The sequence below is a fragment of the Arvicanthis niloticus genome, chromosome 15 (assembly GCF_011762505.2).
Source record: "Arvicanthis niloticus isolate mArvNil1 chromosome 15, mArvNil1.pat.X, whole genome shotgun sequence".
In the NCBI taxonomy this organism is placed as follows: Eukaryota; Metazoa; Chordata; class Mammalia; order Rodentia; family Muridae; genus Arvicanthis; species Arvicanthis niloticus.
This window is the reverse complement of record NC_047672.1, coordinates 3,654,187-3,678,192: the sequence shown is the minus strand read 5'-3', so window position 1 is coordinate 3,678,192 and position 24,006 is coordinate 3,654,187. Positions and strand designations below refer to the sequence as shown.

Genomic DNA, 24,006 nt, shown 5'->3' with positions numbered 1-24,006 from the left:
CCTCTTTATAGTGCTTAAGGTCCCCTCAGTTCACATATGTGGCATCCCACTCCACATCTGGTCTCACTTCGTATTTGTCCTCAGCACATATGAAGAGTTCCACAGAGGCAATTTGTGGGAAGAAGGGGCTTCAGCCAGATCCTCAAGGTCAGACAGTGTCATCTGAATCCCTAAATGTCCTCTGAGAAGAAAGACAAAGGCTTGCTTGCATTGGTGTGTTGGGAGTATAGCTTTTGTATACACAAAACCAGAGATTCCAAGCTATGTACAGAGCCATTCCCAGGACACGGGAGCATCCTCCAGCTGAGCAAAGACCAGGTGGAGGGCATAAGGTTAAAAAGCTACACATTGAAATAAAGGTGTGTGTGTGTGTGTGTGTGTGTGTGTGTGTGTGTGCTCTAAATGGCACAGCTGCTTTGGAATTTTTTTTTATCAAATTAACCACACATTAATTATATATCCCAGCTGGTCTACTTGCAGGCATTTACCCAAGAGAAAAGAAAACATATGTCCACATGCAAACACTTAGAGCAGATTCACTCACAACAGCCTCCAATGGGAAACAACTTAGGTGTCAGAGGTTGTATGAATAAAATTGGATAAATACACATAGTGGGTCACAGGTACCTGCTCTAACATGGGAATCTCAAAGAAGGAATCTCCTCCAGGAAAGGAGTGAAACACACATGATGTAACTCTATAGCCACACATCCTAGAGAGGAAGAGGGAGCCAGGTGTATGGCTCATGCCTGTATTCCTAGCACCTAGGAGGCTGAGTCAGGAGGATCACTGTGAGCATGAGGCCAGCCCAAACTAAAAAGCAGTTTCCAAGACAGTCTGGGATACAGATGGCAACTCTGTCCCAATAAGTGACAACAACTCAAAGAGGAGGACAGATGACATGGTGGTTGCCAGAAAACCCAGAGGGGTGGAAGGGGTATGTGGCACTTTGGGGTAATGCAAATGTTCACGCCTTGGCTGTGGGTGATGCATCTATTGAGCTAACCTCTGAAGGTGCAACCAGAGTGGTGAATTGTGCTGCAAGCAAATGGTGCTACAGTCAGCTCATCACTGGACACAGAATCTGTGCGGTGTGTTCTTTACCCACTAGTCTCCCCAACCCATCTTCTCTATAGATGGTTCGCCCACTGCCTCCATCTTGGTCAAGGCTAAGACAATGTTGAAATATGGATGCTATTGGATGGACACACCACACACACATGCACATACAGAGACACACAGATAGACAGATGGACAGACAGACAGACAGACAATATCTCTAGTCTTCTGCTAGGAATAATCCAAAGCACTGAAAAGAAAAGGAACATGTCTAAAGCAATATGAAATGCAACAGCTAGCAAGAGGCACATGGCCTTCCACCGTGTGCCCAGCGCTTGCTCGGCACTCAGTTATATTGTGACCATAGCATGCATTTTCTAAATGTGGCCATACTGGGGCATCAGCCTGATGCAGAGTAGCACTGATCTACAGACAGATCAGTGGATAAACTGACTTTGGGGCCACACATACAGCTCTCTCCCAGGAGACTGACATACATGTGCCTCTAATTTTGCACTTAAAACCTACTATGTGATTCCTCACACTAGAAAGTGATCAACAGCCTAGAGGGAGAAAACGCATCATTAGACACACTGCCTTTCAGTTTTTAAAGGAAAGGGGGTTTATTTTAGCCTAAATTTCCAGGTTACATCTATAGTAGCTGGAAGTCAAGGTATTGGGAGTTCGAAGCAATGGGGAACATCATGTCCATTGTCACAAGAAAGCCTTCAATACCAGCACTCAGGGACACACTGACTTATAACAGGTCCCCAGTGGTAAGAATCCTAAATGCAGGCTGAAGTTAAGACTACATCCCACTAGGTGGAGCCCGAGGGAATGGTGAGAGTAGGCAGACCTGGGAAGTCTTAGAAAGGGCTGCCTTGTAGAATGCAGGTCCCCTACAGAGCCTGCAGTGCTTTCTATAGACAAAGGTGCACATTTAAGATGACCTCATTAACATATAGCTCAGGATGGAGTAACTGTGTCCAAAGCAGCAGACTCGTTTTGTGCTCACACAGGTTTGGTGGCTGGCTAGTGGTGGCCTCATAGGCAAAAGTTCCTCCAGGAAGAAAGGAACTAGAAGCAGTTAGCCATAGTCCAGGGCTCACAGAGTGTGGTGAGCTGTCCATGGTTCTGGAAATCTCAGTAGGACTCTCCTCCGTGCATTCCATTTTAAAAATATCCTTTCAGTCTGCTTTCATGGAGTAACACTTCTCTCAGGGTCGGAATAACCTAGTGACGCAGGCTCTGGAAGCTTTGATCGTTGCTCACTTTGCAAAGCTAGAGTGTGCGTCAGGTGGGTCCCAGAGGCAAGAACTCTTCAGAAAGGAAACATGCCAAGCTGCAGAGGAGCAGACCTGGATGCTGAAACTTTTCCATGTGTTTTCCTAAAAACTTGCTAGCCCTGGTTTTCCTATGCACTGGGCTCAACTCATAATTGCGGAGAGGTCACCAAGGATTGTTTAGGAGGAACATGGGACACAAACACTTAACATCTGTCTTCATTTTCCAAGAGAATACCAGCCACCCATCCATAGGCACAATGCATTTGACCTTCACACCACTGAACCCTCCCATGGTCTATGTCTGCAGGGCCCCACACTACATGTAAACCCCTTAACTGGATGCAAGATTCTCATCTCCACTGTCCTTCATGCAAAAGTGCTAAGTCTTGCTAAGAGCTTATACCACCTCTCATATGCTTAACATGTCTGGAGTGTTCTTATCATGCAGAGAAACCACACCAGGCTGGGGTTCATGTTACTCATTCTCCAAGCACACCCTACAGTTCTCCCAACTCTGCAACTCTCCATGTGCCCTCGCTCCTTCCAGTCAGCCTGGACTCCCTGCAGAGGCCAGGCTTGATGATGACTTTACAAGGCCTCAAACATCTCTTCATGTCCTATCTAGTAGAATAAACAAGAAAACTGATCAATCCAGCCTTCACCTTGACTTGCACACAGCCCTCTCTTCCTTCTTGATTTGGAAGGAAGCTTTGCATATTAGAATCAAGACTGTCCTTTGAGTTACTTTGTCCTGTGCTGTTACACAGATTGGTATCTCCTTTCAAATAAAATTTTAAGTTCTCAAGCACAGCAGCCAAGCCTGGATGTGGTAGCCTCCCCTACTTGTAGCACTTAGGAGGCTGAGACAGGAGGATGATGAGTTCAAGGAAGACCATGTCTCAAAGATTAACAGATAAGCCCAAAACAATGTCCCATCTGAGCTCTGTTGTGCATTGCAGTGCTAATAATAATATAGCATTTCAACAAGTATTTTTCTGATCTGTACTGTGTTTCTTGTCCTTAGTTCTCCAGAAGCTGGGGATGGACATTATCCTCTGTCTCTGTCTCTGTCTCTGTCTCTGTCTCTGTCTCTCTCTCTCTCTGTGTGTATGTGTGTGTGTCTCTCTCTCTCTGGAAACTAAGACTTATGGGAGGAAAGCGGAGCTTGGCCAGGCAGTGGGTTATATTTTTTTCACTGAAGAGCTGCAGTGTGGATGTCTGTGCGAGGTATGTCTACAAAGGGAGAAAGAGTCTTCAGGCAGAAGGACCTATGATTCAGTTCTGTATCTTCCCAAATACATCACGGCTCTAAAAAGTCAACCCCAAATTCTAAAGCAATATAGTTTTTGTACCTGGGCAAAGTTAGGATGCTGTTATCCACAGAAGATGGACTGCCATCTAAATAATACCTCTGATACACATTTTAGCCTTCACTCTATTACTGTTCTGAGTTTGTTAGACCCCCATAAGTGCCACCGCTTCCTGATGAGATAGCTGCCCAATTTTATTGAATGTTTTTCTGTTATAGTATCAATTGATTATTTTGTTTCTCCATGGGACTTTCAGGATGACCTTAATATATAGTAAATTACCCTCACTGCTTTCTCTCTCCCTCTCTCTCTCCTTCCCCCTCTCTCCCCCTCCTCCTCCTCCCTCCTTCCTCTTCTTCCTCTTCCTTCCCTTCCTCACCCTCTCTCTTTGGTGCACACCACACACACACACACACACACACACACACACACACACACACTTTTTTTTATAGACCAAGTCCAAAGACAAAACAAATTCAAGAAAAGCATCATGCCAGAAAAATGTTGAAGAAACAAATTGTACTAAAACTTGTTTGAAAACATAGCTGATCATTCTAAAAATGATTTTTGTTTTTATTATGTGTCCACGTGAGTACAGCTTCTCAGCAATGCCAGAAGAGGGCATCAGATCCCTTGGAACTGTGGCAACAGATGGTTATAAGCCCCCCAGTGTGGGTGCTGGGAACCAAACTAGGGTCCATTAGAAGAGCAGAGTGTGTGCTCTTGACCACTGAGCCATCTTTGTAGCATAACTAATCCGCAGTAGAGAATATTGTGTGGCTAATATCTACTGAAGAAAGTTGCCTTATTTAGTGGAAATTCTGACATAAAAACTCCTAGTGAAATATGTTATGTTAAAACAACCATTTATTTCTATTTAAGTAAACACTGCGAGTAAAAGGCCTATGTCCCTCAAGAATATATCCTTTAAAAGACTTGCTAAGTGCAAGTCAAACAGACCTGCCCCAGGCACCAGGATGTTGGATAAATGCAGGCTCAGCTGTCTGAAACCCTCATTGTAGCTTTGGCTGCATCATGAATTGAGTTCTGTCTGGCTCCAGCAACACAGGCCCAAAGCACACAAGCCAACCACGTGGGCAGAGATGTGCAACAGAGCAGAGACAGAGAGGGACCCCAGTCCCTTCCGTTTGTGAATAGGAATGGCACTAAGAATAGAGGGCACTGATATTCATTTGACCCTTCTGTGGCTAGCTGAAAATTCTAGTTGTAAATGACAGATCTTCTCATCCTGAAGTTGGAATGGCCCTGGGTAGAATATAAAAGGGAGAACGCCAGAAGGAAATGTGAGAATTTGTGGGAAAAGCATCGTTAGATCCCTAAGGGTAACTTATCAAGTGCAGTGGTGAACACCTGCCACCCTAGCACTTGGAAGGTAGAAAGAGTCAAGGGGTCCATAAATTCAAGGCTGTAGCTGTGTAAAAAGCTCAAGGCCAACTTGGGCTATACAAGACCCCATCAAACAAACAAAATAAAACAAAATACTGTAAAACCATGGGCTGGAGAGATGGCTCAGTGGTTAATAGCACTGGCTACTCTTGCAGAGGATTCTAGCTTGGTTCTCAGTACCTACGTCTATCTACAGATGCTATCTGTAACTCTAGGTCCAGATCTGAAGGCTTCTGATCCCCAAAGGCACTAGGCATGGTACACATACCTAAATGATGGCAGGCATCCACATACACTAGAAATACATTTTTAATTTCCCCTAAACATAAAAAACAATGTATTCTGCACATGAATAATGTAAATTTAAATATTCTAGTAGAGATATTTTGGTTTTTATAAGGTAAATGTGTTCACCTTCTATTAGAACCTACTTGGAACATAAGCCATAAGATCCTGGGCTGTGTAATTCCCTGCCACCTGATGGAGGATAAAGGGAGCCTTTTGAAGGTTGAGGTTGCAAAAGCTGCAGGCTGAAAGGTGGTTTAATCCAGAGATCCCCCATCTATCAACACAGATGAGGCCCTGGCAGCACTGGAAACTGGCTAATGCATGAATTCCGACCAGGGATCTTAGGACCAAGTGGAGAAGGTTTGAGAAGATGGAGTGACAACTTCCAGTGGATCCAGAGTGGGCTGAAGTGAAGACAGGGGAGGATACTGGCCTCACTGGAGATCTTATATCAAGAACTGTCTCTAGTGTTTGTGCTCTGCAGGGTGACATCAGCCCTGCCTTTGAATTCCTCCAAAGAGGTGACACTAGGGGCCATGCACTTAGAAGCTAACCAGCCCTACACTGGGATTCCAGCTGTGATGTGCTAGGCAGGTAACTCAGCAGCTCTGGGGTCTCATTTTTTCATGCTGATAAGAATGTCTATAGCTTAACACTTAACACAGGTACAGGGGTCAAGACACAATTATCTTCAGTTACAAATACCTAAGGTCGACTCTGGGGAGAGGCTTTGATCAGGAGGAAGGTGTTTGCTTTTGTAAGTCTAAAAACCTTAGCCGGTTCCCTAGAACCTTGTTTTTTAAAAAAACCAAAACCAACAAACTGGACATGGTCCTGCAGGCTTGCCATAGCAATGCTGGCGGAGGAGTGGGACAGGCACATGTCTGAGGCTCACTGCCTACTTGACAAGACACTAGGGGACCCTGCCTCGGGAAAACAAGGTAGACAGTGACTGAAATTGACTTCTATCCTCCACATGCATGTTCAGACATGTGCACATGCACACGAAGTCTCTCAAACACGTGTACCCACAACATGTACACACACACACACACACACACACACACACACACTCACGGGTGTTGGGCTTATGTAGGAAGTGAATGGTAGCTAGCAAAGCCACAAAGTCAGTGGATGAGCCCAGAGCCCAGACTTCTCCATCGCCCTGAGACTTGCAAGCTGCTTTTCCTAAAACTCATACCCTTGGAATCCATTTCTCCCAAATCCTCCCAGATGCAGTAAAATGTTGGGTGTAAACTGTGTGTGGAACCTTGAGTTTTATAAATTTATGTAAGATAGAATGAAGTATCTAGCACGCCCCTCACAGTCATTGTTCCCAGAGTAAGGAGTGAGTCTCAAGGCACCAATTTATCCTTGGGTGCTATGGCCTTTGAGGATGTCTGTCTGCTTTAAGGTGAGTAGGATGACCCCTGTTTCCTGAGCTGCAACTGAGTTTCCACTGCAATATGCTTTAAGGAAAGATTCTGCGAGTACTGCACTTTTTAAAAGATTTATTTAATTTTTTTAGATTGTGTGTGCCTGTGTGTCTATGCTACTAAGTACAGGTGCACACAGAAGCCAGAAGAGGAAGTTGGATGCCCTAGAGCTGGATATGCCCTAGACTGGACCGAATTCCAGTCCTCTGGAAGAGCAGCAAGGGCTCTCAACCGCAAAACCATCTCTCCACTTTCCCCACTCCATGGACACTTTCTTTCTATGTCCAGTCACTTTCAGTTTCTTTGGTTTAATACAGTGAATAAACCAACAGGCCCTGTCAAACACATTTGTTCTTTATCCCCTACAGGCACCTCTTTGTCTGAACTGCAAATAAAGTTATTTCCACCATGTTTATTTTCTAAGGATATGCTGGCATTCTAGCCCAGCTTAGAGGAAAACAAACTGCAGCAATGAGAAACATTCACACTGTGGCTAAAGCTCTTCTAGAACAATGTGGTTTAGCAGCTCCTGCTGTTTATTGAAATTTGCAGGGAAAATGTTGTCTCAACTCAACAGAAGCTGCAGGACACAGCTCAGTTCTATCTCTTCCAGAACGTACCCTGAGAATCTATCCTCCTCCATGCTTTGTGGGAGAGGCAGGCTGAGGGAGTGGAAGAGACAGTGGGAGCTCTGGACCAAGATGCCCAGAAAAAATTATTGGAGACTCTGGGATGGGAGGGGGAAGAGGGAGAAGTAGGCAGGGAAGAGAGAAACAACACAATCACTCCTGCTTCCTAAGGTCAGCACAGAGGCTGGCTCTTAATCGGAAGTAAAGGCTTCACCAAACTTTACTGGTGGCCTGTGGTCTCAATGGCGAGGCAATTGGTAATGTAATGAAATGTGCCTACCCAGAAGTAAAAACCTGCAAACACCCTTGCTCATGGTTTCCTTCTCCTATGTACCCTTGGACTGCAAGCCTTGTATTTCATAGTTTATACACAGGGTCTCAAGGTAGCACAGACTGACTGCAAAAGTATGTGTAACGGAAAATGACTTTGAATGTCTGATCCTCCTGCCTTCATGTTCCAAGTGTTGGGATTACGGGTTTGTCACCTGCCAGGTTTAAGCAGTGCTAGGATTAAACCCAGGGCTTCATTAATGCTAGTGAAGTAATTTGACAACTGAGTTATGTCCCAGGCTTATGTACACTTGCAAGACCAGATAGGCTTAGCAATATCATTCAAGGTCATGAAACAGCATGAAGTTGTATGGTCTGGTCAAAAGCACTGAGAACTTGCGTACGGGAACACAGTTACACCAGGGAAGAGTGTAAGTCACAAGCACACACACCATGTCTTGGGCAGCCACGCAGAGCCCATGACCAAGACTGACTCATTCATTTTCCTCTGCTAATACATTTTGGGATTTGTGATCACAATGTTCATGCAGCTTTGTTTCTGAAGTCATGTGTGGAGGTAAAGGGCTTCCTTCCTAGTAGCGAGGAGAGAACCATGAGGCTTCCCTGAAGAGCAGTTCCCCATGAGCATGTACACCCCAAGCAGAGGCTCAGGTGGTTGTGCTCCAGACTCAGAACAGGAGCAGGAGGAGCAGGAGGAGCAGGAGGAGCAGGAGGAGCAGGAGGAGCAGGAGGAGCAGGAGGAGCAGGAGGAGCAGGAGGAGCAGGAGGAGCAGGAGGAGCAGGAGGAGCAGGAGGAGCAGGAGGAGCAGGAGGAGCACAAGGAGGAGGAATATGAGGAGGAGGAGGAGGAGGCTTCACAGAGGTGCCAGCAGCTGGACTTAAGTGACTTCTGCAAACTTAGACCTGTCATTAAAAGAAGAGCTATGGGACTTTTTTATTCTGTGGGATCCTGTTCCTGCCCGGAGGGCCAGACAGAACCTAATGTTCTCTGTCTAACTTTGTTCTGAACATTTCTAAGGGAGAGAGAAAGAAATAACCATCTTACCCATGAGGAATTTTGCTCAGAACATAGTATCCAGTGTGGGAGTGTTGGTATACCTGCAAGAGAGAACAGAAAAAGCAAGTGTTGAGATGAAGCCTGCGATTCCTGGTTTTCAGATTTCTGAATCCTAATAAGCATCAGAAGCCACAGGCAGCTTATGTAGAGGCCTGCTAGCAAAGCCTTATTGACAATTTGCAGGCCCTGTTTGCATTACTTTGACCATTCACCAGGATTATCAGGCCAGAGGCTTGACATTATCTCTATGGATACCTGGTTACTGATTAAATCAGGAGTCTGCATTTCCATCTAAACTAAATCCAGCATAGAACTAATGAGGGTACATGGTCACTGGAGCTCACTGGACGTTGTCCAAAAGCCCTGCAGGACAAAAAGACCTTTGAAGTTCTGAAGTTCCTTCAGAGGATGGTCAGGGACCCTCAGGGGCCTCAACTCTATGCCTGCAATAAGAAACAAGGGACTGGAGGCAAGACTGGGCACACTGTCTACCTTTTGTGCAATTTGATGGACATCTGGCTTCTGAGATAAGCCAAGGGCTTACTGTAAGAGGAGAGTTAGAAACAGCCGGTATTTAAAGCAGAGAGACCAGGAAACAAGAACAGTTTCCAAACTTCTGGAGCTCCCAAATTTCAGAGCTCTCTCTTTGGTCTCCTGAGGCAGGAGAATATTTCCAAGCCTGTAAACAGTAAAGAGAATGCAAAGGGACACCCGTGAGAAAAGGGGACACAGAAGTTCAGGAAATGTCAGCATGCCCTGCCAAGCTCTGGGCAGAGCCCCTTCCTTGTAGGAGGGATTTGATCTCATCTCCTCTAGAGTAAAGAAAAACCCTACTTCACCTCCACTTTTGCACCCAAGGGACTGATTTCGGAAGGCAGATGTCCTGAGAAGAGGGGTGCCCAGCAGCTACCACATAAGGCTAATGTTCTTAGGATAAGGCTTCAGTTTGGATTAGGCTTTAGCTATGGGGTAATCAAACCATGCCCATCTGCAGCAGCTTCTTCTCATAGCTGCTGGAGAGGATGGCCAGACCCTGAGAGCTGCTCTATGAATGTCTGACCCCTAAGAGACTTCTCAGGTTCCTTGTGGGGTGGTGGGCTGTGAGAGGCAGCTGGGTGCCTAGTCGAGTGCAGGCCTTGAACCCTAGACCCTAACGGGACAGAAGATGTTCGGCTTTGCTCCTGGGCCCAGGTTCCTTTCACTTAGCTTCAGCCCTCCACAGCCCCTCCCACAGAGTGGTCTATGGCCTTCAGTCACATAGGAACAGTGCCTCTGGCTCTCCCACATGTAGATGAGGTATCTCCAAGCTCTCAGACCAAGCCAATAGGGGTTATCTGCTGCCAGACCCTAACCCACCCCAAAACTGTATATAAGGGCCTTATTCAGAAGTAAAGGTGTGCGAGAATCATCCCGGTGTCCAATAGTTTCTGGCACAAGAGCTGTAACACTTGGGAAGAGATCTGCTCTCCCTCCCCTCCTTGCTAGCTAGCCAGTGTCTCACCGACCCAGCCGGGACTGGCTTGGTGCAGGGAGACAGGTGCAGCACCTGGGATCAGAGGCACCAGCGGAGGAGGCAGCAGAGGCAGTGGAAGCAGCGGAGGCGATTCCCTACTCCCTGCTCACACTCTATCCCTTTGGCCTGGACCCCTGCACCCAGCTGGGCCAGAGATCTTTGTGGGACGCCCTCTGGAACAGGGACCCACAATTGCTGTACTCCAGAAAATAGTGGGCACCATTCTTACTCTGTCCTGCCCCACAAAAGTTTACAGAATTCAAGTTGTCAGATTCTGGGACATCAGAGGGGTAGTGATGGGGGACATCCCGTATCTAAATAAAGGGTACACCTCAATAACGTGCACACCTTCACTAAATATACCTTTCCACCCCATCCCCAGAGTCACACATTCCTTCCTCAGAATACCTCCCACACTTCCTGTCCAGGAATCAGAGACAGCCGGACTGCAGACCTCTTATCAATCAAGTGGCCTGAAAATATCGCCCTTCCTTTGAGACTTGTAAGAATGGGCCCCACTTTGCCTGATGAGCTTGCAGTGCCTTAGTGTCCTCCTCTAATCCCAAAGCAGAAACTTTTTACATAATAGGAAAGAGAGGTGCAGGTGAGGGAAGACAGGTAACACAGAATGCCCGGCACGGGGTGATGCGTGGTGGCTGCTGGTGGAAGTGAGCCTCCCTCCAGAGGAAGATGGGCAGGAGAGACCAATGCAGGGTCTGATCTGGTATGGACCACTGAAGTAACTTCCGGAGCATTACAGTAGACAGGAAGTCATTTAGGAAAAGAGAGAGAGAGAGAGAGAGAGAGAGAGAGAGAGAGAGAGAGAGAGATATTCAGAGATAAAATCAAACAGTGCTTTAGTGTCAACAACACTGTGGTGCTGGAGATCCTGAGGTTTCTGAACCAGGCACGTGGGACCCAGGCTGGCCTTCGGGATGGCAGTGGGTAGGGAGACACCGTTCTGCTTAGAAACAACTAGCATCACTTAGCAATTTGTTATGAACCCAAGTTCATCGTGGTCAACAGAAAAACCCAGGATAGCAACAGGCAAAAAAACGATGTTAAGTGGTTTGTATATATATTATGCAAAACAGGCTTTTGTTCCTACTTGAGGACCGATGGCAGAAACTCATCTCTTGATTGATTTGTCTTTGCAGTCCTCTTTTATTATGCCACCAAACGACACTGAAATCCCACCCTGCAGACGTGCTCTAGTGGGAGCAACAGTCGGGAGACTAACAAAAAGCAACTTGATGAAGACTATGGCAAGAAGGAAGCAGTGGGAGAACTTTCCGTTTTCAGCTCTGTCTGCACTGGTGGGGAGAACTACACAACGGGAACCACATAAAATATCTGGAAAAAGAGATGGATCATTGTTATGCTCTAGCAAAGATGCCTGTGTCTGTCTTTATCTTCTCGGCTCTGCTGGAACACTTCAACTCCAGTGAACGTGTCTGAGGGCTGAGGCTCTTCTGCATACAGGCAAAGTCAATCAAAGTATGACTAGGAAAAAGTCCAGAGGCGGGGCCGAGAGAAAGCCCTCCATAGCTGTGTGTCCTGCCTTTCCCCAGGCTGCTCATGTGCACAGCCATGTCCTCCTGCCCTTGGAGGTCCATGCTTGTCCTCACCCTGGCGCCTTCCTTCCTACTCCACTGCTGGTCTGCTGTGCTGTTCTGACAGAACTTTCTCCTGACTCACATATAATTTTTCCTGAGAATACAACATTGCCTTTCTTGCTGACTGTCTGTCTTCTTTGTTTCTTGCACACATCTCCTACAGCAAAGGCTGTGTAGAGACACAAGGCAAACACACACACACACACACACACACACAGACACACACACACACAGACACACACACAGACACACACACACACAGACACACACACAGACACACACACAGACACACACACAGACACACACACACACACACACACACACACACACACACACACACACACACACCTTCCCAATATCCTGTATGTCTTTAGGACTTAAGAAACACCTTCCTAAGCCAGGCAGTGGTGGCGCACACCTTTAATCCCAGCACTCGGGAGGCACATGCAGGTGGATTTCTGAGTTCAAGGCCGGCCTGGTCTACAGAGTGAGTTCCAGGACAGCCAGGGCTACACAGAGAAACCAAAACAAAAACCCAACACCTTTCTGCATTCCTTAACTTGACCTTCATGACAACATCTGTCTTAATTACCTTTCAATGGCTATGACAAAATACCACAGCCAAGACAAATTAAAAAAGGAAGAGTTTATTGGAGATTCAGAGCTTCGGGGTTTTGAGCATCATGGCAGGTGGTATGGCAGCAGGTAGTAGAAGTGGTGACTTGATCCAGAACCCTGATGCAGAGAGGTCACCCTGGGGATGGCATGGGTTTTGGAAACCTCAAAGCTCACTCCCAGTGCTACACCTCCTTCCACATGGCCACAACTCCTAATATTTTCTGTTGCAGGAACCTTTCCTGTCCATTGTATTTGCAATGGAGCTCTGTGACTGGGCAGTAGAAGGAGGAGTTGGAGTGAAGAGGGGAGGAGGAAGGAAAGAGAAAGGGGAGGAGAAAGGAGGAGAAGCAAGATGGAGGCAGACATGCATGTCTCTAGAGAGGTTAGATACTGGGTTAACAATTCTAGTTGTATGGGCATCTTGTGTATTGAGTATTTGCTGATATATAAATCCATTGGATAATTTTTAAGCATTAAGAGTCTTATTTTTACCGGGTACTGGAATTGTTATATCTACTGCATGGGGGTTGTGGTTATTCCTTGGATTTTGGGGCATGGACCTCACAAAGCTGATCGGTGGAGACAGCCGCCATGCTAATGTGTCGTGGGTCCTGGGCTGGCGCTCCTGGCAAGCTGGTGCCATGGCCAGAGGGGGAACATAGAGCAGGAACATGGCAGCGGTCTGGGAGCTAGCTAGAACTGCACAGGTTGGTTAAATACATCCTGCTACAATTTTCCAAAGGGTTCGACCAACTGGGACCAAACATTCAAACATATGAGTCTATGTGGCCACTCTGAACATTTTTATCCAAACCACCACAGGTTGTCATAGGAGCGCCTTTCTTGTTTTTTTTTCTCCTTCCTTCCTTCCTTCCTTCCTTCCTTTCTTTCTTTCTTCCTTCCTTCCTTCCTTCCTTCCTTCCTTCCTTCCTTCCTTCCTTCCTTTCTTTTTTTTTTAAACTGTGCTTTATTTAGGGCTAAGCTGGAGAAAATGTTATCCAATAGTTACAGAAGGTTACAAAAAGTTTTAGGGAGTCAATGTGAAAAGAGCAGTTGTATTGACCTGCAGCTGCTTTTTTTTCCCCTACAACATCTGGACATCCTAAAAGGAGGAGTCAAGGAAAAAAAAAAAACTAAATGAAGTAAAACAACAACAAAATAGACCAAAAGGAAAGGTAGGAGGCCTGAGAGCAACCAGAATTTTGTTGTTCTAAAGGAAAAAAAAAATGGTAGTTCCAAGACCCCCCTGATCTCCATATGAACATCAATGAGAAGCTCTTGAGGCAGAATGCAAAGCAAGTCTTCCCACCGGTGCAAATAAATTATAATAAATATGTTATACTTTAAAATATATGTGTTCTTAAATAATTCAGTGTTTTCCGGATCCTGAGTTTTTTAAGCAATATCTTTAATTGCTCCAAAGTCATTTACGAAAGATAAATATTGTGCTTTCATTAAATAGTTTTCCTTGTTCTTTCTTTACCATTACAATTTAAAGTCCTATAAAATACGCCAATTTATTTACAGAAAATCAGAGCCAGAATCATTTAAACATTCCTGTTTTTCAAAATTCCTTGTAAATAGTTTCAGAAATTCTTCAAAGATTGTTTTCTCTCTCTTGTTTAAGGTTTGTGTGTGTGTGTTGTCTAGTTGTTTGAAGATGAAAAGTTCCCAGTTCTCCCTGGACTGGAAAGTCAGTCTCCAGAACAAGCACAGAAAGCAAGTGAAGCAGAGGTGAGGTGGGCAGAGAGCTCTCGCATGTGTGGCTCCCAGATGAGAGGCAGCAGGACACTTCCAGAGCAGCACTTCAGGCTGGAGCCTGCAGGTCGGGCCAGGCCCTTGGAGAACGAGTCCGACAGCACTTGCGGGGAGACTGGATCGATGCTCAGTCTAAACCCTACAGAAGAACAGTCCTACCACATCTGGGATTTTAGCATAATGCTAACTTCTATAAAGTTTTTTTTCCCTTTTTTCTCCTTTTTAAATTTTTTTCTTTTCTCTAATTTTTCTTCTTCTATGATATAGGTATTTTAAACTTTTCCTTTTAAAATTCTGTACAACTATTATGATTTTAAGAGGGGGAAGAATTAGAAGCATTTACAGACTTTCACAACAATTACCTTGCCTTCGAAGTCCCCTTGGTCCCCTCGTGTTCTCTTCATGGTTAATGACTTAATATCTTTGTTGCTTTCCCCAGATATCCACCAATCAATTTATCTAAACAGCTCCATCCAGACATATAATACAGAAAACCATAGCAAAGTTTCAGAGACTTCAATAGGGGTAATCAAAGTGCCTCTGAAAGTATCAAAGAACTAGAATCTTGCTGTTTTAAAAGTGTTGAAGCATTATTTTTTTCCCGTTTTTTATTTTATTTTTTTAATTTATTTTTTATTATACTTTCATAGAATCGCTCTAAGCTGTTTCAAGAACAGCCAGGAGACAGGAAGGAGGTCGATCTCCATTCCACCTCTAATTGACAGAGCTACACATCTGCAATAAAAAGTTTGGTCCTTTGGTCCCTAAATAGCTAAAGGAATGACAAATAAAGATGTTCAGCGGCCGCCTCTCAGCCACACTTGCCCCTGCCTGCCTCAGGCAGGAAAAGCTCCAGGATGGGTTGGCAGCCGCATCTCCTCCTAGCACCCAGCCCTTCAGCTTCCCCATCTGGGCTGACGTTATTTTGTTTTAAAGTTGTGGGTTTTTTTGTTTGTTTGTTTGTTTGTTTGTTTGTTTGATATCATTTTTCTTCTTCGTCGTCATCTTTATGTCATGTATATTTTTCCCCAACACGAGCCCTCTGCACTCCATAGACACTATACTTTCCTTGAAGAAATGTTACAGTTACACGGAGTGTCTGGAGTCTTTAACTTGATAGGTATTGGCTGATATGTCAAAGGTGTCGTCCAACAGTTCTCATTTATAAATAGAGAGTGGGCTGCTTCATGCCTATCTGGAAGCCTTTCATGGCCTGGATGGCAGACTGTGCACTGGCTGGGTTGTTGAAGCTCATGAAGCCTGGTGAGACACGAGGGACCAGGGCTGCTGCAGGCAGTCTTGTTTTTCTTTTTTCAAATGAAGAAATGGAGTCTCAGAGCCACAAACCAAGATGTCCAAGGTACTATGATGTAGAAGATAGAATTCAGAGCTTTGGGTCTACATGCACACCCCTAAGGCTACCTCTACAACAGCATGGTGTTTGGAGTTGCTCTCCCATCAGCCACACTGTCCCTGACAGCCACAACTGCCTTATGAGAGACCCATGTTCTCTGTATCTAGCTAGAGCCATTGGCGGCTCTCGCTACAGACCAGGAGCCCACTGTCAGTCCTTTCCAGCCGCCTGGAAACCACCACTGAGTCTACAGTAAAAGTACTTCGTAGCAATGATTTTCCTCTCAGGTGCTAAGATATGTATTTGAGACATTTCCTGGTAAGATGGGACAGTGAACATTGATCAATGCATTTGATGATCGTAAACTGGCCATCTGCTGCATGCGATGCACTGGAGAAAGGTGTGTGTCAATATCTGGATCAAGAAACGAATGAAGCTGAGCCTGGCAGTGATGGCACACGCCTTTAATCCCAGCACTTGGGAGGCAGAGGCAGGCAGATTTCTGAGTTGGAGGCCAATCTGGTCTACAGAGTGAGTTCCAGGACAGCCAGGGCTACACAGAGAAACCCTGTCTCACCCTCTCTCCCCCCAAAAGAAACAGATGAAGTGGGTCACTTAATAAAATGAGGACCAGGGGACGAGATTAACACCATAGAAAATAACACAGCACAGGGGAAGAGCATTTTTTGAAACAGGAGGGTTTTACACAAGCATGTACACACTCTGAGAGGCCAGAAGATGTTCCTGGCGCCTGACTGTATGTCATGACAAAATGGCTTTAGTTGTTTTTTTTTTTTTTTTTTTTTTTTCGTCAGTTTACCTAGGAACTATATATCAAACTATTTCCCCCTCAACTGTGAAAGCCATATTGTGAAGCCGTTACCACTGCCATATTTGACAATTGTCTCTATACAGGTATTAAGTAAAGTAAGGCTGTTAGGGAGAGTGTTCATCCACTATGACTGTGGTGCTTCTAACAGGGACAAAGAGACAACATCACTGTGGTGCGGCATTGGCTCAGGAGTAAAATACTTGCCCCACAAGCATGAGGACCTGGGTTTGAATCCTCAGAACCTTTGTTAAGCTGAATATAGTAGTGCACATCTGTAATTCCTGCACTTCTATGATGAGATAAGAGGCAGAGGCAGGAGAAGATTGCAGATGGGCTATCCTGGCACATGAGCACTGACTAGGAGACAGAGAGATCATGTGTCAAGCAAGGTGAAGGCAGTGATTGGTGTGCTAGGTTGTGTTATTTTCATTCTCTCTCTCTCTGTCAGAGAGAGAGAGAGAGAGAGAGAGAGAGAGAGAGAGAGAGAGAGAGAGAGGAGGAGGAGGAGGAGGAGGGGGGGAGAGTGTCTGAAGGAGGTGACATGGACAGCAAGTACCTGGCAGGAAGAGGAGGGTATCAATGGTGCATATAGAAGTGGAATGCCAGAACCAAAAGGACCCAGGAAGTCACTCCCGGCCTGGAACACTGGTTCCTTCCGGTCTGGGCCAGAACACTGAGCAGATCTTGGGTGGCAGCTCTGCCCCCAACCTCCAAGAACCCAGAGGAAGCAGGGATCCCAGGCGCTCTAACTTGGACAGTGTCTTAGAAACTAGTTCTCAGATCTGAGGCCTAGATCAGACCTCTGCCAGGTCTGCTGTTGTGTGGACCCCGGATTCCACCCGAGACATACTGGAAGGCCCACTCAATCCAGATCCACAGAGGAACAAATGAACTCAGAGCTTCAGACAACATATCCTGAGATATTCTAGAGGAGACACTGCACCCAGAACAGCAGACACCTAGCTGGACTACTACCTTGGAGGCACCATATCCTGAGGCATCCTAGAGGTACCACTGTAATCAGTGCAGCTGGAAAAGATCACAGAGACATCTGGACCCCTAGGAGATCAGACACAAGCTAGATAACTAGAAAGACAGGCTTCAGTCAGAGACAGCAAGTACAGGCAGCACTAGAGTTAACCAGATGGCAAAAGGCAAGAGCAAGAACTTGAGCAACAGAAACCAAAGTTACATGGCATCATTAGAACCCAGCTCCCCCATCAGAGCAAGCCCTGAACACCCCATCACACCAGAAAAGCAGGAATCAGAATTAAAATCACTTCGCATGATGATGATAGAGGGCTTTAAAAAAGACATAAATAACACTCTCAAAGAACTTAAGGAGAGCACTGGTAGACAGATAGAAACCCTTAAAGAGGAAACACAAAAATCCCTTAAGGAATTTCAAGAAAATGCAACCAAACGGGAAAAGGAATTAAACAGAACCATGCAGGATCTAAAAATGGAAGTAGAAACAATAAAGAAATCACAAAGGGACAATACCCTGGAGATAGAAAACCTAAAAAAAAGATCAGGAGTCATAGACACAAGTATCACCAACAGAATACAAGAGATGGAAGAGAGAATCTCATGTGCAGAAGATACCATGGAAAACATTGACACAACTGTCAAAGAAAATGCAAAATACAAAAAGCTACTAACCCAAAATATACAAGAAATCCAAGACACAATGAGAAGGCCAAACCTAAGGATAATAGGTATAGATGAGGGGGAAGACTCCCAACTAAAAGGACCAGTAAATATCCTCAACAAAATTATAGAGGAAAACTTCCCTAACCTAAAGAAAGAGATGTCCATAAATATACAAGAAGCTTACAGAACTCCAAATAGTTTAGACCAGAAAAGAAATACTTCCCGCCATATAATAGTCAAAACATCAAATGTACAAAACAAAGAAAAAATACTAAAAGCAGTAAGGGAAAAAGGCAAAGTAACATATAAAGGCAGACCTATAAGAATTACACCAGACTTCTCACCAGAGACCATAAAAGCCAGAAGATCCTGGACCGATATCATACAGACCCTAAGAGAACACAAATGCCAGCCCAGACTACTATACCCAGCAAAACTGTCAATCATTATTGAGAAACCAAAATATTCCATGACAAATCCAAATTTACACAGTATCTCAACACAAATCCAGCACTTCAAAGAATAATTGGTGGAAAACTCCAACACAAGGAGGGAAACTACAACCTAGAAAAAGCAAGAAAGTAATCTTCCAAAAACCCCAAAAGAAGATAGTTACACAAACATATCTCCACGGATGTTAGCCCAAAAGCTTGGATTAGCGAAGACTCAACCCACAGACCACATGAAGCTCATGAAGAAGGAAGACCAAGAGGGGGTGCCTCAGTTCTACTTAGAACGAGAAATAAAAATGCTCAAGGGAGCAAATAGGGAAACAAAACATGGAACAGAAACTGAAGGAGGGGCCATCAGGAGACCTTTCCACCTGGGTATTCACCCCATGTACAGCCACCTAAGCTAAACACTGTTGTGGATGGCTGGAAGTGCATAATGTGAGGAACATGATATAGCTGTCTCCTTAGAGGTCAGCCAAAGACTAAAACACTCAGAGGACAATGTTCACAATTAACAACTGATATGATCAGGGGTTTCCCAATGGAGAACTTAGTGAGAGGACTGAAGGAGCAGAAAGGGTTATTGACCCCAGGTGGAAAGCAACAATACCAAACAACCAGAGCCCCCCAGGGTCTAAACCACCAGCCTGGGAACACATAGGGAGGGACCCAAGACTCCAGAGGTATATGTAGGGGAGGATGGCCCTGTCAGACATAGGTGGGAGAGGAGTTTCTTGGTCCCATAAAAAAAAAATGAATGAAAAATGAATGAATGAACACACAGTGGGGGGGGGGGGATGTGAGGGCGGGGAGGGGATAGTGAGGGGGGTAGGTGTGGTCACTGCCTCATAGAAGCATGAGGAGGGGGATGGGATAGGTTTCTGGGTGGTGGGAGGAAGTAGGCTAAGGAGATAAAATCTGAAACATAAATACTACAACCAATTTTAAGAATCGGGGGTGGGGGGGGGAAGTCTTCAGAACCAACATCTTTAAAAAAATGTCAGCCCCCTGGGGGTGGGAATTTTTTTTTCTTGATACTAAAACTTGTTCTGAGAATTGTATATTGTAGAATACACAGCCTTGGTGTATCTACTCATCAAGCATACTGAGCAGACCTGCCCAAACCTCTGATGTCCTGGAATTCCATCTGGATTCAGTGAAGACACAGCATCAGAGGCTTATCAACTTACTCTCCCCCCCACCCCTCTTCTAAAATCTCAACGCCCTTAATCAGCTTGAAGAAGTTAAAGAAGAGTCAGCGCCCCTATTCCCTGAGCTTGGGGACTAATGTGGTTAATAATGATCTGTCTTTCTAGGGACAAGTAGTGGTTTTGTTGGAACAGGGGGGATTAGCTAGGACTTACTGCATAGCCATAACCTACTAGTAGAAATCTGTATAATTATTATCAAGATGAAGTTATAAATTCTTAAATGGTACAAAATTTACTTTGATCTCAAATTTAAGGTTTTCATTGGTACGAGCCTCTTATTAATATAAAAATGAGATGAATATTGATACACTCATGGGCATTGTGCCTGTATAACACATTTAGGAATACAATGCCTAGACCCAGCCCTTTTTAAACTTTTTTAACTGATTTGGGACGGTTAACCTATGAGTTAAGGGACTATAGCAAATTCATATTTTTGAGTTTATTCTTAGGGTGCTTTCCATATTTTACTTAGAAATAGCTGAGAGGAGTTAACAGAAAACAGTCCAGGTTACCTTACATGGATAGTTGGTTTTCAAAACATCAGAAGTCCATAGAACTGATGTTACAAATATTTATATATTAATGTTCATATTGATTAGAGACCTGTCTGCCCCTGACAGCTTCCTGTCGAGGATTCTAAGAAGAAATTGAGCATCCTTGGAGTTACTCCAGTTGTGTGGTAACAGCCACTAGGCAAGAATTGCCTCTCTCCATCTACAGACAAATTACTGTCCAGAAAAGGACACACATGCAGAATAGTCGACTGATTATATCTGCCTAGACAGAGTAATCAGTCCTTAATAATCCTGCATCACCAAGGTCTGTCAGATGATTCTGGGCCAGAAGGCTGAAGATTTGATGCTCCAACGTTTGGTAGTATAGGGGCTTTTCAGGTGTTCAGAGGTCTCTATAAATTGGCTAAGTTTTAGAAGCTATGCTTTGTGCTTCCCACAATTATAGTTAACTCAGTCATTCTGGATTTCTGATGGGGTTGAAAACTTATAGCTATTTACCGTAAGAGAAAAGATTTGAGTGGATGGTCGTCAGCTGACATTCATCCTAAAGCCAGGTTCAGAAGTAAATGTTTTAGTTAGGATAGATGACAGAGGTGCTGGTTAGTCAACAAAATGATGGACTGGGTATTAGGACTATCTTGTACCTCACTGGTACAAATTGGCATAATTATGCTCTAATTGTATTTTGAGAGAAAAGTTTCATTTTAACAGGAAGGGTGATGTGTAGGAGGAGTACTGAGAGGAAGAAAAGGAGTAAGAAGAGGAGGAGAAGAAGGATAGGAGAAGCTAGGTGATGAAAGAGAAAAAGAGGGGGGAGACAGGGAGGTAGATATTCATGTATCTCCACCAGTCAAAGATAGTTGTTATATCTAGGTCGGTCAGTGGGTTACACCTCTGATTGAACAATTCCAAACTTATAACGCTTATGATTAACATTATTTTTAAAAAATGTATAAATGCAAAAAGGAAAAGGGAGCATGGGATAGGGGTTTTCTAAGGGGGGTGGGGGGAATGGGGAAAGGGGATGGCATCTGAAGTGTAAATAAAATATCTAATAAAAAAAGAAAAAAAAAGAAAAAAAAAAAAAAGAAGTGGAATACCAAGAATCACCAGGCATCAGCAACCACTAGCACCTGAAAGATACCTAAAAGGGTTGTCACCCACATGGCTCACAGTGGTATGCCCCAAACCACCGTGGACTCTAAGATCACTAGGGCCAAATGAGGCCATCCTCCTCAGCTTGTTCATTGTCATGGTTCACGGTTCACTTTTACATACGTGTGGGAATGTGTAAGCAACCAATCAAGCCTGGCGTTCACGGGCACCATTGCTTAGTTACTAAAATCCAGCTCTACTTACAAGAACCCCATCACATTTGCCACTTTTGAAGACAGTGACCTTCTGATAGCCAGGGGGATCTGCTGGTGCCCATGCCTGCTTCCTTCCTCCCAACCCGATGATGACACATGGGTTTATGCTTTACATTCCCTCGAATTCCTCAGATTCCTTCTGAATCTGACCTTACAACCTAAGAACAAAAGGACTTTTAGAACTTTCCTTAAATCCACTCTGTAGACACTCGAGTGTTGTTTACAGCTCACAGTGGATTTAAACACTTCCACAGATTCAACCAAACACAGTTAGAAAACACTTGACAGTATTTTGTTGCTGTGGGGAACATATACAGGTGGTGCTTTCTCGTGTCATTTCCCCAAGCAATGTAATAAAACATCAATTTTTTTCCACCATTACAATAGTCATTATAGATTATTAGGGGATGGATGGCTGTTCTAAGTTTGTGTCTATCGCCATGACGAAATTCCTAACAAAAGCAACATCCAGGGAGGGATGTTAGGTTTATTCATCTGACCTTTCCATGGCACAGCCCATCCTTGTGGTGACGTCAAGGCAGTAACTTGAGCAGCTTGTCCCGACAAGTCAAGAGCAGAGTAAGTATGAATAGACACTTGCTCAGGTGTTTTTCTATTTCTACACAGCTCATGACCCCAACCCAGGGAGTGATGCCACCCACTTTTAGCCTGTGTCTTCACACATTAAGGAATGTAAACAAGACAATTCCCCCATAGACATGGCCACAAGACAACCTTACCTACACAATCCTCCATGGAGATTCTCTTCCTAGGAGAGTCTAGATTGTGTCAAGTTGAAAATCAAAATTAACCTTTGCAATGTTCTAAAGAACCCGAGTGATTCTTGCACAGGTCATCTAACCCCCCCCCCCACCTTTGTACATTAGAGACGTTAACCTGTGGGGGATTTGATATCCTGATAACCTTGAGCCAATTCCCTGTGCACATCCAGGCATGACCAAACTCAATTTGAAAAGATATTGGGAGTAAAGGAATCAGTTTAGAAAGGTGGAGATGCCTGAGCATTTCCTGTGGCTTGAATTAAGGTCTCTCAGGGGACAAGCTAAGAAGAAACCCATTCAGCAACTGTTGTGAGCTGCTGTAGGCACACGAGCACTCAGAGCCAAGCACGTTTTGGGAAACTGGTTTGTGCCAACAATCTGGAGGGTTCATAGAGAAACTTGCCTAAGGCCCATAGCCTCCAAATGGACAGGTGGAGGTCATAGAATAGTTCCCTGTCTTACAAGAAGCATGATGTTCTCAAACCCAGAGGCCCTGGCTCTTTTATGAGTCTCGGACTCTGCTAAGGTCAAGTCTAGATTCTCTGGGCTGCATCTCAGGAAGCTGGAAGCCAGCCTACTTCTTTTCAATGCTGACTTTAAAACTAGGGTTGGGGAGGGCTGGGGAGATGGCTCAGAGGTTGAGAGTACTGACTATTTTTCTAGAGGGCCTTGCCTCAATTCCTAGCCACACGGTGGTTCACAACTTTCTGAAACTCTAGTCCTAGGAGATATGATATTTTTCTCTTCTGGTCTACACAGGCACTACGTGCATATGGTACAGAGACATATATTCAGGTACACACTTATATACATAAAAATAAATGTAAAAAATCTTAATCAAAAAACTAAATTAAAAAATCTGAAATGGGGAATTGAGATATAACTTAGTGGTAGACAGAACATGTAATTCAATCTCTTAGGCCACAAAGGTTAAAAAAAAGGAAATTAAGAAAGAAAGAAAGAAAGAAAAAAAGAAAGAAAGAAAGAGAGAGAGAAAGGAAGAAAGGAGGAAAGAAAAAAAGAGAAAGAAAGAAAAGGAAGGAAGGGTGAAAGGGAGAAAGGAAGCGAGGGGAAGGGAGGAGAAAGGAAGGGATGGACAGTAGTGAAAACCCAAAGGGTATGCTATGCTAAGAGCAGTGGGTCACAGAAGGATAATCACTGCATTAGGCCCATGCAATGAATATGTTTATGGAAAAAAAAACCCCCACAATCTAAGGGATGGAGATGGCTCGGTGGTTAAGAGTACTTGCTATGCAATCAGGAGCAGAGTTCAATCCCACTATCTGCATAACAAGCAGGGTATCTCATACATGCCTGTGACTCTACCCAGCTCCAAAGGATGCAGAGGCAGGAAGATTTTTTAGAGCTGGCTGGTTTCCAGCCTGGCTGAATAAAACAAGGACCCCAAGTAAAAGAAGAACTGTCTCAAAGGAGGAGCCAGACAAAGTAAGAGAGGAGAGTCTCAGATACCCTCTCCTGACCTTCTTGGGCAGGCACAAAGGCATGTGTACCCACAAATAATAAATATATAGAAATTAAAATACAGTATCTGGATGAGTACTCAGG

General features: G+C 44.6%; 1 protein-coding gene across 5 annotated transcripts in view; it reads right to left on the bottom strand.

Annotated features, from left to right (window-relative positions):
* Dpp6 (dipeptidyl peptidase like 6) overlaps window positions 1-24,006 on the bottom strand; it is an 859,276-nt gene that overhangs the window by 172,685 nt on the left and 662,585 nt on the right. For all 5 annotated transcript variants that reach the window (XM_076913275.1, XM_034518902.2, XM_034518899.2 and 2 more), the window contains exon 6: window positions 8,752-8,804. In XM_076913275.1, the coding sequence (XP_076769390.1) occupies window positions 8,752-8,804 (53 nt within the window). The remainder of the gene's footprint in view (window positions 1-8,751; window positions 8,805-24,006) is intronic.